Source organism: Glycine soja, chromosome 20 (assembly GCF_004193775.1).
Source record: "Glycine soja cultivar W05 chromosome 20, ASM419377v2, whole genome shotgun sequence".
Lineage (NCBI taxonomy): Eukaryota > Viridiplantae > Streptophyta > Magnoliopsida > Fabales > Fabaceae > Glycine > Glycine soja.
This window is the reverse complement of record NC_041021.1, coordinates 11,719,700-11,738,578: the sequence shown is the minus strand read 5'-3', so window position 1 is coordinate 11,738,578 and position 18,879 is coordinate 11,719,700. Positions and strand designations below refer to the sequence as shown.

The 18,879-nt window shown below is 38.1% G+C and overlaps 1 protein-coding gene across 15 annotated transcripts; it reads left to right on the top strand.

Moving 5' to 3' along the window:
* Window positions 1-16: 16 nt before the first annotated feature.
* On the top strand, window positions 17-18,604 carry LOC114403114 (phosphatidylinositol N-acetylglucosaminyltransferase subunit A-like). 15 transcript variants are annotated; one of them, XM_028365866.1, is made up of 11 exons: window positions 204-325; window positions 1,432-1,498; window positions 2,479-2,563; window positions 11,870-12,013; window positions 12,773-13,345; window positions 16,686-16,840; window positions 17,031-17,121; window positions 17,277-17,393; window positions 17,476-17,579; window positions 17,977-18,067; window positions 18,149-18,604. In XM_028365866.1, the coding sequence occupies exons 3-11, from the start codon at window positions 2,558-2,560 to the stop codon at window positions 18,233-18,235; spliced, it is 1,368 nt and encodes a 455-aa protein (XP_028221667.1). In that variant the 5' UTR covers window positions 204-325; window positions 1,432-1,498; window positions 2,479-2,557; the 3' UTR covers window positions 18,236-18,604. The 15 variants fall into 15 exon arrangements, 13 of the variants coding, with proteins under 13 accessions (XP_028221665.1, XP_028221664.1, XP_028221666.1 ...); XM_028365867.1 differs by having other exon boundaries at window positions 214-325; window positions 1,382-1,498; XM_028365868.1 differs by lacking the exon at window positions 204-325 and adding an exon at window positions 425-452.
* Window positions 18,605-18,879: the final 275 nt, after the last annotated feature.

Genomic DNA, 18,879 nt, shown 5'->3' with positions numbered 1-18,879 from the left:
TTGAATACGAATCCTCTTTTAAGCTTTGCTAATGGCTCTAGGTTGGGTTGGAGGCCCAGCATAACCCAGCCCAGCCCATGATCATGCTGCACTGACGGTTCCGCGTGTAAAAAACTTGTGAGGGAGCAAAGATGGAGAAGATGATCGCAGTGGGTATAGTATTGGGCGCCACCAGCCCAGTCCCTCACTTGGTTGTTTTCTTTATTGACACCTGTAGATGAAGGAAAAGGGACAGCAGCCAGCTTCGGGACTCACGGAACCTTCTAGGCTATATAAAAAAAAAATATTGCACGCTCCTCCGGGCTCCTGGCATTTCAAATTCAAGGTGAGCAAGTTGAAATTTATAAATAGAAATACACATATTATTTGCAATGTTATATAAACCTCATTTTTTACGGGTTGTCAATCGCTAAACCTAAAAATTATCTCCGTTTGCCTCTGCTGTTATTGTTGTAAGTTGAAACTTTGTTGCCTGAAACTGCGACTTTGTGAACTTACCCTTTGAGATGTTGACTCAATATTGAGAATGTGTTTGAATAGATGATTACTAGCATGAGTTTGGACCCTAATTTGGGAATTGTTTCATAACGTACTATTGATTCTGTGCTGCATTATATTGTATTTTTTATTTTGAGGGTATCCATTTGGGATTTTCATTTGGTTTCATTGTGGATTTTTTACAACTACTTGTAATATACCTACTTTTACTGTGATTTTTCTGTCCTGAATACATATATACTTGATTAGTTTCTGAATAAATATGTATCCTATAGCTGAAACATAGAGGTCTATATCAGAAAATGGTAAAAATTAAAATGATATTTTGCTTTTTGACTTGATCCAACCTTCTCTTTAGAATATCAGAATTTTTTCCTTTTCCTTTTTGGGTTATAAAAGAGGTCCAGGAAGTAGTGTGGAAACGGGCAAGGGAGGCCTAAGTGCAGGCAGTGTAGCTTGGCTTCCGTTGGCATTTGAACCTGGGACCAACTGATCATGTAGTCTCTATCTCTAATAGTGTTGCTATCACATAGCAATAGTCATCAAAATGTAGTTGTGCTTTGGTCAGTTTGGTGTAATTATATCAGGAGGACCAGTCAATTTAACATATTTGTATGTTTTTCCACTGATTTTTGCAGACTTTCTTTAATCCTGAGATATTATAGTTGCTTTTCTGACTTTTTTTCTTTTGGCTTTCTATCTATTGACTTTTGCTTTGAAGGCTAGGTTGCTAAGAAATTTTTTAAAATATCATCAGTTTGGTAAAATGAGAACTCCATTTGTATGAAGCTTTCATAAATTCAGCAAGCATCCATCTCATTCCAGAACCAAATGGATTGAATTTTTTACAATTATTATGTATTGTTTTTGATCTTTTTCATAGGAAATATGCATATTTTGATCTTACCCCAATAAGCTATCCTGCATTCTCAGGCCTCTTTCCAATCTTCAAAGCAGCTACTGCGGCAGCTCCATTTTCCAATTGAAGTTAGCAGAGCAGGTAAGAGGCAGAGTAGAAAACCAGAATATACAAACTCTTCACTGGTTTTTTATTAGATTTTCCTGTGCTGATTTTTATAAATTTTAGTTAGATTTTAATGTGGATTTGTGCATGAATCATGTGGTTGTGTGTTGAGCCAAAACATAGTGATCCCCACAGCTTAGTTTCTGATGGGGAATATCCTTGGTGGTGTAGTATATCCTACATTACATGATTTTACCTCAAGCTGGAATAATCCTTGACTTGCTTTTGATCCAACTAGATTGCAGCATTTTTTAAGTGTTTAAGTGTTTGTAATTAATTATGAGATGATTTTTGTATATATGATTATGATCACGGATGTGAAAAACCCTGTGTTTAGGCGTGAATAGTAAGTTTTAGAATGTTTGGGCTGAGATGAGTGAGCATTGAGTTATGAAAACATATTGGGTGAGTTTAGGAAGTGTTGGGGCGTGAATAGAAAGGAAAGGAAGAGTCATATGCTCAGTTAGTGCAGTGTAGTTTTGGTAAACTTATGGTGCTCCAACTTAAGAGAATTGGTGAGATAAAAGCATACCGGTCCTAGAATCTGAATGCTTTATTATCAGATGCTGTAGTGTGTGGAGTTAACGATATATGACAATTCTTTGTTTTGGGGTAGAATGTATGCTTTTTTAGCTGTTGGTTCTTATAATCACTACTCTGAAGCAGTATGTATTTGGTTGGTAACTTTGGCTACCAAGGCTTCTCCTAATGATTGACACTTTTTATTTGGCTTTTTGGTGGATGTAATTTGGAGATTGATAAATAATTTGGTTTTTACTAGCAAGGACATTAAAAAATCCATGCAAGACTTCTCCTTAGCCAGTGAATATTAGGATTTATGTGAGTCATTCAATCAAAACTTTAAATAACAAATTCTAGTGCTATAAGATGGCAGCCTCCTCATATTGATTGGGTAAAAGTTAATGCTTCAATTGATATCTTCTTTCCTCTAACAGGTTGCAGTGGAATTCTTAGAGACAGTACTTTAAATTGCAGAACTTTGGGGGACCTATCATGGCCTCTGCTTGATTTGGCATGAAGGTTTTAGAAAAATTATAGTTGAATCTTAATCCCCTCTCGACTGTTCACTTGATGAAAACGTCCAATGCAATCATGTTAGCAGAGAGGCTAATAAGCCAGCACATCTTTTAGCTAAGCTTAGTATTTATTTTTTTCCTCACTTAAATTTTTTTGAAGTAACTTCAGATTGTATTAGTTTACACTTATTGGCTAATAGATTAGCGCCCTCTGTTTTCCTTTGTCTCACCAGAAAAAATAGGAAATGGTAAAATCTTTTTTGAACGTAGAAGTGACCCATATGGAAGTATAGATTTTTACAGGTATGCTAAGAGGGATTCTGTGCAAGACTATCAGTGCTGGATATTTTTTATGTTAGGATTAGTTTTTACAATATATACTTTTGCTTTGTAAGGTTTTCTCATGAATGTTTGTTTACAACAGTTTTTGTCTCCAATCTTGGCATATCAATTTGTTTTTTTTGGAAGGCAAAATTATAGTATTATTAATATAGAAAACATACAGTACCAGAGGTACTGAATGAAACAGATACAATGCACTCAAGGTGCCACCTTCCAAAAGCAATCCCAACAAAAAACCCCACTATTAAGGATATATTACAAATTAACCGAAGGACTCCAGAAGATTGGTAGACCACTGGTTAAAAGGAATATTAAATCCCTTCTCCGTAGCTTTAAGCCAAGACCATGCATGAAATAAAGCATCATCCATCACTTTGGGAGGTTGAAATGGGGTGCCCTTAAACAGCAGGGAATTCCTATGCTGCCAAATAGTATTAGTTAAAGCAATCCACCATACACAGCGCCTATTGTGATTCCTCTGTGCCCCAAACCCATCACAGAATTGGATAAAATGTGCAGCAGGGTCATCTGAGAAAACTCCCAAAGTCCGGGTCCAGTTCATGGATTCCCACCACAACCGTATAGTCATTCTGCAATGAAAGAAAAGGTGCCCAGCCTCCTCCTGGTGATTTCCACAAAGAGGACACATAGTATCCTGTAGAGCCACATTTCTCCTAAGCAAATTAGCCCTGGTAGGGAGCCTATCTCTAAACAACCTCCATGAGAACAACTCAGCCCTTGGGGGAATTTTAAGCTTCCATAGAATCTTGAAGTTCCTGCTGTGCTGACCAGGTCTGTTGGTAGGTAGCCAGAGGCTATATGCTGACTTAGTAGAGTAGATCCCAGTAGGGTCTGCTTTCCACAACATTGAGTCCTGCAGCAGCTGATGAAAAGAAATAGCAGATATATCATCCATGAAAGCTATTGCTTGCTCATTCTCATGATCAAAGAGGTTCCTTCTCCATTTAAGATCCCAATTCCATGTATTCTGATAGAACTTTCCCATTTTAGAGATGGGAAGGTTTTGCTGTCTGCTAATAAAAAATAATTGATTGTACTTCTGCTGAAGGCTGCATCCCTGTCCCAGCCATGAGTCTTGCCAGAATCTTACCTTATCCCCACAACCAACCTTCCAGATCATATTCTGGTGAATAATTTGAAATTCAGGCTGATGATAAAGGTTTCTAAGGTCCTTCCACCATTGGGAGTGCCATCCTTTATCCCTACCATTCTGCAAATCTGACAATCCTCCATATTTAGAAGTTAGAATTCTGGCCCACAGCTGCTTATGATTGGAGGCTAGGTCCCAGATCCATCTTCCTCTCAAGGCTGCATTAAATTTGGACAGGTCTTTGATCCCCAATCCCCCACCAATCTTTGGAGTGCATATGTCAGCCCATTTGACCCAAGAAATTCTATTATGGTGTTGATTTCCCCCCCACATGAATGTTCTTTGAAGAGACACCAGTTTATCTACTATTCTCTGAGGAATCTTGAAGAAAGATAGAAGATAAATAGGAAGCGCATTGAGGACAGATTTTATCAAGGTGACCTTGCCACCCATAGATAAGAACTTCTGATTCCACTTGGAGAGCTTAGCTTTAAACTTGTTAATCAAAGGCTCCCAAACCATCCTGCTGGAAGCTTTTACAGCAATAGGCATTCCCAAGTAGTGGAAAGGAATGTCCAGCTGCCTACAATTCAGAAATTGGGCTGCATCATGAGCCCAATTGATCTGAAAACCGACAACCCCAAACTGGCTTTTTGCATAGTTAATCCTCAAACCTGAAACCATTTCAAAGCCCCTAAGCATGGACTTTAGCACAATAATATTATCCCAAGAAGCCTCTCCAACAAAAACTGTGTCATCAGCATATTGCAATATATTTATAGGCACATTTTGCTTCCCAACCAAGAAACTTCTATAGAGGTTTTTATTAAGCCTCTCTCATCATGCCAGTAAGGCCCTCAACCACTATATTAAATAGCATAGGAGCCAAAGGGTCTCCTTGTCTCAGTCCTCTAGATGGGACTAGTTCCTTTGTAGGGCTCCCATTTACTAAAATTGAGATGGTGGCTGATTGAAGGCAAGCAGAAATCCACTTCCTCCATTTAGGACAGAATCCTAGCCTTGCCATCATATAGTCCAAGAAAGACCATGATACTGAATCATAAGCTTTTTCGAAGTCCACTTTGAAAATCATAGCAGGCTTCTTTCTGTGAATAGTTTCATCCACCACTTCATTGAGAATCAGAATTCCATGGAGAATGTGCCTATTTTTTATGAAGGCTATCTGCCTTTCATCAATTAACTCATCCAGCAGAATCCTCAACCTATTTGCCAAGAGTTTTGCTATTACTTTATACATGCAGCCAATGAGAGAGATGGGCCTGTAATCATTTAGAGACTGGGGTTGAGATATCTTAGGAATAAGAGCCACAAAAGAGGCATTGCTGCCTCTAGGAAAGCTTCCATGAGCATGGAATTCATCCACAAATCTTCGAAAATCAGGTTTGAGCAGCCCCCAAAACTCCTTGATAAATCTAAAATTAAAACCATCTGGCCCCGAGCATTTATCACCAGCACAACTCCAAATAGCATCTCTGATTTCTGAATCAGAGAAAGGGGCAGTCAGCCCCTCTCTTTGATTATGATGAATCATAGGAAAATTGACCCCATCCAGGGTAGGTCTGTGAAAATTCTGTTCAGTGAATCTTTCATGGAAGAAGGTAAGCACTGCATTCTTGACAAGATGAGGCTGCTGAATCCATGCACCATCAATGAAAATTCCAGGAACAGCATTTGAACATCTTCTGAAATTAATCAGCTTGTGAAAATAAGCTGAATTACGATCCTTTTCCTTGATCCATTTGGCCCTAGACTTCTGTCTCATCAAGGATTCATAGGCATTTGCAGTATCCCACAGCTCTTGTTGCAAAGCTCTCTTGGTCTGAACTTCACTTTCAGATAGAGTTCTATGGGAAGCAAGAGTCTCCAAATTAGATAGCTTCTGCTTCAACTGCTGAATCTTATTAGCTTTAATGTCCCCCTTCTCTTTACTCCACTGTTTTATGGAGTTTCTCAAGTTCCTCAGTTTGTTTTTAAGTGCAATTCCACCCCAACCACCCTGCTGATCTGCAGTCCAAGCCTCCTTAACCATAGAGTGGTAGCCTTTTTGATTCAACCACCAATCCACAACCCGAAAAGGCTTAGGGCCCCAGTCCACCATTTTTGTCTTCAAGATGAGTGGGCAGTGATCCGAGAAGTCTCTTTGAAGGACATGCTATGAGGTATTAGGCCACAAGGATAACCATTGATCACACACCAGAAATCTATCAAGGCGACTCTTGGCACTGCCATTGGGCCTAAACCAAGTAAAATTGCTTCCAAGGCATCTAACATCATGAAGCTCCATCTCAGATATCCAGTTATTGAAATCTGAGATATCTGAGGTAGTAACAGTCCTTTGAGATGAGGTGATTCTCTCATCCTGGCTTCTAATAGAATTGAAATCTCCAAGGACACACCATAGGCCATTGGGATTGGAGGCTTTGAGATGTCTCAATTCATCCCACAAGATCCTTTTCCCAGCTTGGTCACATGGGGCATAGACATTGACAATATGCAACCACTGGTTTTCTTTTGCCCATTTGCCTACCAACATTAGAAAATGGCTTCCCTTGACCCTCCTTTCAACCTGGAAATCAGAGTTACTCCACAGGCACAGCAAGCCACCTGATGCTTGGGTTGATGGAACAAAGTCCCAAGATACAGAGGAGTCTCCCCACATGAATTGACAAATAGCCTTATCAAAAGAGTCCTTTTTTGTCTCTTGAATATAGACAAGGTCCACCTTCTGTTTCATGATAATCCTCCTAATGGCAGTCCACTTAATTCCCCTGCCCAATCCTCTTGAGTTGTAGGAGAGAATAATCATGGTTGAACATATTTAATACCCATCTCAACTGCAAGCTTGGTGTCCCTTTTTTCCATTTCTGACATCAATTCACGAATCTTCATGCTGTCTTCACCATGGGTCAAACCCATTTCTTCTATTAAGGCACACTGTCTTTCCAGGATGATATGGGGGTTTGATTGCCCGTACCCATCATCCCGCTTTTTACATTCTGATTCCAGGTGAGATATTGTATTGGTATGGGCTGTCTTCAAGGTTCCTTTGTTAGGAGAAGCCTGTATAGGATATGTTAAAGGATCCACAGCCAATTGCTGGTTATTTTGGGCCTGTTCTCTAGCCCCCCCAACCGTTTTTCTTCTAACTTAATATTTAGTATCAGCAGAGCCAGGAATTGGGCCTGGAGGTCTGAGGCCCATATCCCCCTTTTCCTTTATTATGCCATTCTGGTCTAGGGATATATTGTCCCTGTTGTCGGCTTGGGCAGAGGATGTTGGTAGGCTTACTACCTTCAGATGTTGCTGTTCCTGCTTTCCTTCTGCTGGGCGGTCTGTGCATGCAGAGGTTTCCTCAAATGGATTCCTCTGCTGACCGGCAAGTGAGTCAACTTGCCTTTTCGGTGCTTGTTTGTGAATACTCTCTCTCCTATTCCCCTGACTCGAAGCATTTAATGCACCCCACTTACCACCTTTTGACCAGAGCTAATTTGCTGAGACATAACAGCAGCTTCAACGGTTGGGTAAAGGTTCAAAATTTCGTTGTCTTCATGTGGATAATCCATGTCATCGTTATCGGTGGAGGACCGGTCCAAGCTGCAGCGCCCAATGGCTTGGACCCAATGGTCACGGCGCATATGGAGATCGCGGTCCAGTCTCCCGACGGTGGAGAAACCGGCGCCGTCATAATCTGGACTACCTTCAGAGGGCTCACGCATGGAATCAGCCCCATATAGGTCAGTTTCGGTAGCGACAGGGCTATTTGGCTCCGTCGAGAACAGAGACGGCGGCATCCGGGAGGCTATCCTATTCTGGTCCAACCTCGTACCCAAACATGTCGTGTCTTCAACCACATGAAGAGTGGTTTCGATTCCGTCAATGACCGCCTTCAACTCCGTTCGGATTCCTGGTTTCATCGTTGTCCGGATTAAGATTCTTGCGACGTCAAGGTGTCGCCTCTGTTCCACCAGTTCATCGACTTCCACCATATTGCCGATCGCCGCTACCACCTTCCCCATGTATTCTGACTCCCACGCTGTCGGCGACAAGCCCCACAGAAGTATCCAGGCGAGCCTATGGGTTGGGCGAATATCCTGGGACCATTTCTGAAGGTCCAGGATGGGTGTGGAGCCATGCGTCTTCTCCTCTTGCATAATCTGGGTGGCCTTAGAATCGTCCAAGTTGAGAAGGATGATCCAATCGTCAACCCAGTAGCAAGGAATAACTTCAGGGTCTAAGACCCACTTAAGCTCATCCTCTACCTTTTGGAACATCCCCCTGTTTTTTAGACGACCAACCCACGCCTTCTGGAGCCATTCCTTTTGGTCCATATTTGTGTTGAAAACCACCGACGGCCTATGTATGTCTTGTGAAGCTTGTGAAAAATCTGGCCTCTGGTTGTATAAGATGCTCTGTCCCGGCGAGGCCATTGTAACCACCTCAGCATAAGACCGAAGTCTTGCGCCGTTGACGTTTGTGTGCGGGACTCCTTGACCATAGTTGGTCACACCTTGTGGCATGCCATTATCAGGTGTAAAGTGATTCTTTTGATTTCTATTGGCTATCTTACCCCGTTCAAACTTGGGCCGATTAACAAACATTTTCGTCTTGCCGAAGAAAATGTTGTTATTAAGTTGCCGTTCCAGCCGCAATTCATCTTCTACCTCTTTGAACCTGACAAAGCCATATCTATGGCCTTCCTTGTTTTTAGTTTTGGGGATAAACACCTCCCACACCGTACCCCATCTGTGGAATATCTGCCATAAGTCCTTCTCATTCACTCAATCAGGGAATCTACAAAAATAGAAGGTTGTGATGTCAGCCTTGTCTCTCCACATTACTGTTCTATCGAGTCTGTGGTTGTTTCTGGGTCTTGATGGCACACCGTGAGTTGCTGTGATCATCTTCCTCGTACGAGTTACTTGGACCTATTCACCATCATTGCTGATGGACCTGTTGTCCACGTCGCCGTCATGGTCTCCGTGATGAGCATAACTCCAGTGCTGGTTGTAGGCAGCACTGCTCCTTGCACGGTGTCGTCTGAGACTCTCTTCGTGGCTCCCTCTAGAACTCCTTCTGGCTCTAACACTCTCTCTCTCTCTCCCCCCCTGCTGTCTCTCCCTCTTTCACGGTGGATGTTCTCTCTACTCCTCTGTCTCTGGCTATGCTGTCTCTCTCTCTCATGTTGTCGACTCTCTCTCCCTCCCTCTCTCCCTCTCCCTCTCTCTCTCTCTCTATCCCTTTCTCTCATCTCTCTTATATCTAATTATTAATATCTCATTATAGGTTAAGATTCTTGACCTTTTTGTAGTTGTATAGGTTAAGATTCTTGACCTTTTTGTTGGGTCTGATGTTTAGCCTTTTTGGGAGGAGGTTGAGATATGCACGGGATGTAAGCATTTTTTGCTCTTAGATGGAGGGGTATCGTTATTTGGCATTGTGTTATAGGTGGGTGGGTTCTAGGGACTATGTTTATTGTATATTGTTGCTCTGCTTGTGCTTTTTATCATATTCATTTGGCTGGAAAAAACACATTTTTGTACAGGTGTTTTCCTGGCAAATGAATACTAGAAGGGAGAGGTTTGCAATATCCTTAATCAGGTTGGATTCTTAATTCCAGAGTTTACATGGGGATGTCTGAATGAGATAATGGTTTGAAGAGTGATATTTTTTTTGTTCAAGCATGGTATCAAATGTTTGGTGGGCATGGAGGTTTATTGAAGGAGTTTGTGTATGTGGGAATTGGGTTACTGGACTATAAAGAAGACCGAATTTTGGCAAAGACAATATGGTATAAGATTCAATTTGGACTATTTCGAAGCTATTGCAAGATAAAGTTAGCGTTGGGCTCTTCTAGCATACTTCGAGTCATGAAAAGGCGTGTAGGGGTATTCATTTTACTTGAAGAAAGCTTCAAAATAATGATTTGAAGTTGGTATCTCAGTGGTCCAAATATAGAATATTGTTTAGAGGGGGTGTGATTAAAAGTTTTGATGTATAAGATTCATAACTATATATGTTGGGAGTCTTTTATATGCATGATGGGGTATTTTGATTCTTGAGGGTGATATGATGATGTGTTTCTTAGTAGTAAGGTATTGTTATGGTTTAGGTCGTTCTATAAATTTTAGATGTCATAGGGTGTGTTTTTGTATCTGAAGCACAATTGTGCTTTTTTCTCTTTTTCGAGAGGATGTTATCCAATGATGTGTTAAAGTGAAATATATAAAATTATCATGTAATTTTGTTAATAAGTTTTTATTAATTAAATATTTTTTATTTTTGGAATTAAATATTTAGAATATGTATAATTTCTTTGTTAAGACCACTAATATTTAAACACTATGAATTATAGAATATATAATTATTTTAAATCAAATCACTTATAAGATAATAATATGGGATATATTTTCATTCGAGCATTTTATTAGAATTGTATTTTTAAGGATTTAAATTTTTAATATCTAATTAAATAAAATAGATTTCATTAATTAATTTATTTACACAATATTAAATATTTTTTATTTCTGGAATTAAATATTTAAAAATCCGTATAATTTCTTTTTTTAAGACTCTGATATTCGAGAACACTATGAATATATAATTATTTTAAATGTAATTACTTATAAGATTATAATTTATAATATGTGATACACTTTTATATAATTTTATTTTTAAGGATTTAAATTTTAAATATCTAATTAAATAAAATAGATTTCATTAATTAATTTGTTTACTCAATAGTAAATATTAATGCATTAATATAACAGGGTTAAATACTTAAAAGAAAGCTTTTAAATTAATTTGTTATGTAATAAATTTTAATCACTCAATGCATGTATTAATTGATATGACATAGGATTATTGTCGAGCTTAATGATTTTAAATTTGAGTCCTATGAATGTAATTGTATTAATTACTTAGAAGAAAATTTTGTTGTTTACAATATTTATATTTAATTCAACTTAAGAATGATTGTCTGTCTGTAAAGAATATTCTTTATAAAAAGTTTATTTTAATTAAGTCTAAAATTTTATTTAAAAATATATTACACTTAATTTTTGTAATTAACTTATAAAATGATATTTTTTTATAAAATTTATTAATTAGACATATAAGTATTTTTTTTAAAATTTTGTTTCATTTTCAATCATGTTAATTTTTTATAATTTTAAGAATATAAGATGCCTCTATGGTTTGATTTTGATCAAAATATTTTACTTTTATCTCATATTTAATTATTTATTTTTAAACAAATAATTGTACTCATAAAAAAATGCATAACGACCGGCCTGATCTGTACATCTGCACGGATCACTTACTAGTTTATAGCATAAAGCATATGACTGTATTTCAACAAAAATATATGATAGTCTAGTATTTTCTTATTATAAAACCTTTATTTTTCTTTAAAGTTTTCACATTAAGTTTAGATAAACAATGCATAGATAAATTAACCCTAGTTCAAAATTGGTAGGAAGTAGAAAATCTTGGAGTTATTTCGTGTCCTTTTCGCTCGAAAGCAACATTCTATATTTGATCTTCAAACAAAAAAAAAAAATCTATATTTGTGTTTGACACTGAATCACCGCTCTTAAATTTTGTTTCGGTCATTAAATTTTTTTTCTGGTAAGGATCTATTTATCTAATTATATTTCTAGTAAGAAAGGGATACTGGGGAGCACTATTGCTTCCACTAGGGACCTGGATTTCATTCTCGATCGTATTGGGTTTGCAGAGCCTTTATTTCTTCAGAGTGTATAGGCTCAAAATTTTGTATTTCTTGCATAATGCGTGTTTTCTGATTAAAATTACTAATCTAATACTGTTATTCTGCAGCCATCTGTGTGTGAAGGGGACATGATGGATGATTCCCAAAAGCATAGAATCCTGATGGTCTCAGATTTTTTCTATCCCAACTTTGGAGGTGTGGAGAATCACATATATTATCTCTCACAGTGTTTGCTCAAGTTAGGCCACAAGGTCAGCCTATATTTTTGTTTCTTTCTCTGATTCAATATGATACCTTTGTATTTCTATCACAATGCTTTCATTTGATGAAAGGCTGAATTGAAGGTTCCGTTAAGCCAAAATAAATGCAGTCTCCCCCTTTTTTAGACATGCAATTTTGGGGGTAGCAGCAAACTTGGGAAATGTATTCAATGCAGTCCGAAATTAGATACATTCATGCTGTCAGTTTTTGTCAACTAGATTGGGTGGCTCAAATATCAAAAGTGTGTTTTAAATTTGATTTATTTGAGATAAAACATGAGCCATCTGATCTTTTGATTTGACACTTTCAAATTACTAATTATGAGAATGCATGTGTAAATGATGCTGACTATAGGCTATCTGGATCCAGCAGACTAGTGATAATTAATTAACAATAGCTAACAGTTTAGTGCCTATTTGTTTTAAATTTTGGTAGGATTGATTTTGAATTGTTGATTGAGATGAGTGCCAAAATTAATCCCATCTTTTACATTGGAATGCGAGCCATAAATTGATTTGCTTGCAAACCTAGTGGACACATAGTTAACAAGTTTATTAGGTTTTGTAGCATTTTGGATTTAGTTGCACATGAGAGATTTGTGTAGGTTTCCATTATAGATGGGGATGGGAGGTTTGTGTAGTAAATGCAAAATATATGGGACTAATGGGAGTGAGAGTAATTTACTCTTTTTTCTTAATTATGCTGAGGTAGTTTGAAATGATGTGAATTCAAATAAAATGTCTATTCAGGTGGTGGTTGCAACTCATGCTTATGGAAATCGATCTGGGGTCCGATATATGACCGGTGGTCTGAAAGTCTACTATATTCCATGGAGTCCATTTGTTATGCAGAATACATTACCGACCTTCTATGGGTTACTACCAATTATTAGAACTATTCTTATTCGAGAAAGAATTACAGTGGTGCATGGGCATCAAGCCTTTTCAACATTTTGTCATGAAGCTCTTATGCATGCAAGAACCATGGGATACAAGGTTGTGTTCACTGATCATTCACTTTACGGTTTTGCTGATGTTGGAAGCATCCACATGAACAAGGTGTTGCAGTTTACCTTGGCAGATGTGAGTCAAGCCATATGTGTTTCCCATACAAGCAAGGAAAACACTGTGTTGCGGTCAGGTTTGCCACCAGAAAAGGTTTTTGTCGTACCCAATGCTGTTGACACTGCCATTTTCAAGCCAGCAGTGGATCGTCCAAGTGGATCAGAAATTGTTATTGTTGTTATCAGCCGATTGGTTTATCGGAAGGGAGTTGATTTGCTTGTTGAAGTCATTCCAGAAGTATGCCGATTACATCCCAATGTGAGTTGCTGATAATATTGTTAGTTTTTGTTTTGCATAACTAGGAAATTTGGGCCCTGACATCTTGGAAGAAATGTTAATAAGCTAAAGCCCCTTTTCAGAATGCTTTACCTTTATATTATGGTGCTTAAAGTTGCAAACTTTAGTTTGGTAAAATCTCTTTATGGTGCTTTTTCTGTTGCTCTGAACAATTATATTATAGATGCTATTCAGAACAGCTTAAGGACTGGCTTTCAAAGCTGCAGTTGGTGCTATCTACTAAACAAATCCGTTTTTGTAATTTTTAAGTCCTCAAAATTTTATTAGAATTTTTAGCAATCACTTATTTGGTGTCACCTCAAAGCTGTTATGAAATACTCACCCAAATGTTAATAATAATAATAGTAAATTAGTAATAATAATAAAATTCTGATGCAATGGTTTATTGGCAGCTTTTATAAATTCCCTAATGAGTTCTTTTCACATTTCTTTTTTATGATAATTAGAGAATTTACCTGAGAAAATTTGCTGGAAAATAAAACATCATATTGTTTCTATAGAAGGATAATTCATGTTGACCTTCAAGAAAAAGGAGTGATGATTTTACTTTGGATGTTGGTCCTACTTTTATGATGAATAATTATATGGGGCACAAAGGAATGTTAGTAATAGAATAGTTTTGCTCATTTTGTCATTTATTGTTTGTTATCAATGAATTTTTATCAGCTAACTTGAACATGCATGAGGTCATCTATTTTCAAAATTTATGCTTAGATAGTGAAGAATCTAGCTCCCCCAAATTTCCTCTTAAAAGATTAAAGGGGAAGAAATTGGGCATAGTTACTTGGGGCTACATTCAAAAAGTTAGTATATAGACATTTTCAAGTTGTGGCAAAACTGGACCTCTATTGAGTATTTGGGACACATCATTTCTGCTCGGGGAGTTAACATGGATCCTTCGAAAGTACAAGCTGTTCTGGATTGGCCAATTCCTTGTAAAGCAAAATAAGTGAGAGGATTCTTGGGCCTCACGAGCTAATACATGAGATTCATGAAAGATTATGGCAAGATTGTCCTCCCTTGACAATGCTGACCAAGAAAGAGGTCTGTGTATGAAAAGGAAATCATGGCGTTGGCACTCTCGGTTCAGCATTGGCGCCATGATTTCCTTTTCAGTAGGAGCTTCGAGGTCTACACCGACCGTAGAAGCCTAAAACATTTGTTGCAGCAGTGGATTACAACCTCGGATCAACAATGCTAGCTTTCTGAATTGATGGGGTTTCAATTTGAGGTGATTTACAGACTTGGCCCAGAGAACAAAGCAGCGGATGCTCTGTCCTGTCAATTTAAATCAGCCGAGCTTAATGTTGTTTCTATAAGCCCATATTGGGTGGATTTCCCTAAGCTTCGTGAAGAGGTTTTGAATGACCGGGATTTGATTTGAATCAAGGGGGCTTTGCATTCCAACCCAGCAGCCATGTCTGATTATACTTTGAGAGATGGTTTAATGTTTTTCAAGGGCAGACTTATATTGTCTAAGAGCTCCAACTTGATTCCTACTTTGTTGATTGAATAGGAGGACACTCCAGATTTACCAAGACTAACAAACGGATGGCAGCAACCTTCTATTGGAAAGGTATGAAAAAGACAATAATGGAATATATCCTTCGTTGTGATGTGTGCCAGTGGCATAAGTATCAGGCCATGTCACCAACCGATCTGCTGCAATCCATTCCCATCCTAGAGGTGGTTTGGACAGATATCTCTATGGATTTTATTACAGGATTGCCCCTTTTACAGCCAAAACAGTTGCAGAAAGTTTCATCAGAGATGTGGCCAAACTGCACGTGTTTCCCAATTCTATTATTGATCGAGAACCCCCTCTTTCTGAGTAAATTTTGGGGGAAACTTTTCAGGCTTCAGGGCACAGTTCTGCGCATGAGCACCACCTATAACCCCTAAACCGATGGGCAGACGAAACAACCAACCAATGGTATTCCTGGTTATCCGGGCAAAATTCTGGTACAACACTTCTTCCCATTCAGCTTCCACCAAATCTCCCTTTGAGGTGGTGTATGGTCGCCCACCCCCTACAGTGCTTCGTTTTTTGGTGGGAGAAACATAAGTTGAATCTGTTGCCTCCGTTCTCATCGACTGCGACGAAGCATTGTATCAATTGAAATACCATCTAAACAGGGTCCTACAAACTATGAAGAAACATGTTGATGCTCACTGTCGACATGTTACATATGTCGTAGGTGATTGGGTTTATGTTAAGCGTTGTCCACATCGTCAACATTTAGTAGCCCGACGTATCAATCCAAAATTCTATCCCCAATACTTAGGCCCCTTTCTGGTTATCTCCAAAATTGGTGAAGTAGCTTATAAGGTGAAGCTACTTGATTCAGCACGGATTTATCCAGTGTTTCACGTATCCCAGTTAAAGCGCTCTCTCAATCGCGGTTCTGTGGCTGCTGCTTTACCACCTGGAATGGAAGTAGGGGATCCTGAAATCCCTCAACCTGAGGCTGTAATCGCCATGCAATGGAGCTCCACTTTGGAGTGGTCGATCCTATGGAAGTCCCAACCAGTTGAAGAGGTGACTTGGGAAATTGCGGCTTCAATCAAGGACGAGTTTCCTTCTTTCTGCCTTGAGGACAAGGCAGATTTTGTAGCGGATGACATTGATGAGAACTAGCCTAATGTAGGGAGGCCCCTTAAGGTGTACACTTGCAGGCCCAAAGGTCCCAAAGGCCCAATAGCTCAGTTTCTATTCTGTTAGGAGGGATGAGATTGGAAGTTAGTTAGAGGAGAGAGAAGTTTTGCGGAGAGTCTGTTATTAGTGGAGGGGAGGGGAATTTTAAGGCACGGAGGGAATTGATTAGGATTGGGAGTCTAGAGTTATTCTCTGACATGAGGGATCTCTGCTCTCAGATTGTTATCTGTATTTCCTTCCTTTTATCTTTTTAATACAAATTGCAGAGTCTCTGATAGGGGAATACCTATCAAAGATTGTTTGGTATTTTGGCCAATGTACATAGTACTAATCCTTTGATAAATGCTCTAGAATGAGCTTTCTGTATGTTTACCAAAAGTATATTCATATAACCTTTGATATTAATCCTTTTTAGTGCTTGAACTAAACTTGATTGAAGTCCTCAAGTATGTGCCTTCACTGTGATTTAAACTTTTTATCTGTTGACAGATAGCTATCTTTTTAGGGCATACATTATCATTATAGATGCCCTCATACAGGAAGCCAGTACCAAGAGAAATATGTAATGATATAGGAATGATTTGGATTAGTTTCTTTTTGGTAATTATTGACTTTCAAAGGCATAACTCATATATCCATTTGAAGGTTCGTTTCATTATTGGAGGTGATGGACCTAAGCGTGTGCGGTTGGAAGAGATGAGAGAAAAGCATTCTCTTCAAGATCGAGTTGAAATGTTGGGAGCTGTGCAACATGTACAAGTCCGATCTGTTCTAATATCTGGGCACATCTTCTTAAACAGGTTTGGCTTCCTTAGCAAATCTCTCCTTACATTAAGCTTTTCAATCTGTTGTCTAATTTTGGACATTGAGGAATCCTAGATGATTGAGTTTCTTTCATTGTCAGATGTTGGGGTTCTCAAGATCAGCAACAGTTACAATGCTTGATTGCATATCTATTTTTAATAATTAATAATGTTTGCACTGTTTCAGTTCCTTAACAGAAGCTTTTTGTATAGCCATATTAGAAGCTGCAAGTTGTGGATTATTAACAGTGAGCACACGTGTCGGAGGAGTTCCCGAGGTAGATGCAAAATATTTCTGTCTATACCTGTTCAGTATGAGAATATATGCGTTTTATATAGTTTGTCTTGTTATGGACTTCAGTTTCTTCTCAATTCCATAATTTTGGAATGCTATCTTGAGGGGCTTTGTACCAATTCACTTCTTTGCTTATAGGTTTTGCCCGATGAAATGATTGTTTTGGCAGAACCTGATCCTGGTGATATGGTGCATGCAATTCAAAAGGCAATATCTATGCTGCCAAAAATTGATCCGCAAGCCATGCATAATCGAGTGAGTTTGTTGTTTAAATGGTCTTTCTGGTGGATGCATTTAGTGGGGAAATTAGTTCCTTTTTTGTTTGTTATTTCTGTAGATGAGAGAACTCTACAACTGGCATGATGTTGCCAAAAGGACTGAAATTGTATATGATCGTGCTTTCAAGTGCTCCAATCAAAATCTACTTGAACGTCTCTCACGGTACTCTCTAAACATCATTGGTACAATTTACTTGTAAATTGTAATGGTAACAAATACACATATAGTTGATAGTTGTAATAGGAACTCCATTGTTCATTCAGTTTTAGTTATGTGACCTTGTTAATTACTTCAGCTTAATTTGTTTAATCTGCTTGTAACATAAGGCATAAGCTGGTTGGTACTTGGTATGGAAAACAAGAAACGTATTTTTGGATCTTCATTCGGCAGCATACTATCATGGCAATTCTTTTTACAGGGCTAGTAGTTCAAATAGAAGGAGGAACCTGAATCTGATTATAAGGAACTAAGGAGTGATGTCAGTTCAATATTCAAGTATACTTGCTGTAATGAATTAAGGAGTTATTTCTACCAGTGCTGACAGTCTTTGTTCTTTTAGATACCTCTTTTGTGGAGCATGGGCGGGCAAGCTTTTCTTCTTGGTTATGATTGTTGGATTCTTGTTATGGCAGCTATTGGAATTATGGCAGGTAGGTTATCTTGGATGTGTTTGACATTTTCATCTTATGTTCCTTTTGTAACCATATCGCTTGAATGTCTCTCATCATTAGCCTGCAGATGATATAGAGGAGGTACCAGATTTCACTCTTCCATGCAGCTGTGATGAAGAGATGTTGGAGAAAAATTCAGTGAAATGAGTAATGTGATAAATTATTTTGGTGAACCAAAGGAGTTTTTGTTTTGCAGAATATCAAAAGAATACAAGTGCTGTTAACACTAACCCAAGTTCCCAGATCTTGAAATGGAGATAATCATCAATCTGTTGCATAAATATGTGCTAATTTAGTGTAAATATTGTTGTCAACTTTACTTTGTTGAGTTTTTTTAGCGAAGCACGTTAATTTGGTCTGTGAAATCAAAAGTTCGAATGTATTCTGTACAGGAGCATCTAGGACCAGAAGTAATTGTAGAGTGATCCTGATATCCAAATAGGCACCAGCTCTTTCTATGAAATGAGATTTTTTTTCTCCCTTTCATGGAATGAAAAGTAAATGCTATTTAATAAACAAATAGCTCACATAATACAGTTATGGTCTCTGCTGTCATGTGATTGATTTAACATGTTGAGAGCAGCAGCCTCGATACTTAGAAGTGGATTAGTCCCACCCACATTCAAAATGTGAGATCTGAATAGGAGGAGTGCCAATAATACACTATTAACATATTCTTTTTAACATACTTTCTACTTTCTATCATTGATTAAAATTATTAAGAACTACAAAATCATAGAGTGACGCAATGAGTTTTGTTAAATAAAAAGTGAGGCTCAATTTTGTAATTT

Excerpts from the sequence above, each read along its gene's own strand:
- LOC114403114 (XM_028365862.1), top strand. The coding sequence starts at position 218 with ATGAAGGAAAAGGGACAGCAGCCAGCTTCGGGACTCACGGAACCTTCT. Across the intron at positions 17,580-17,976 it reads CTACTTGAACGTCTCTCACG|ATACCTCTTTTGTGGAGCAT; the intron begins GTACTCTCTAAA and ends TTGTTCTTTTAG. Across the intron at positions 18,068-18,148 it reads AGCTATTGGAATTATGGCAG|CCTGCAGATGATATAGAGGA; the intron begins GTAGGTTATCTT and ends TCTCATCATTAG.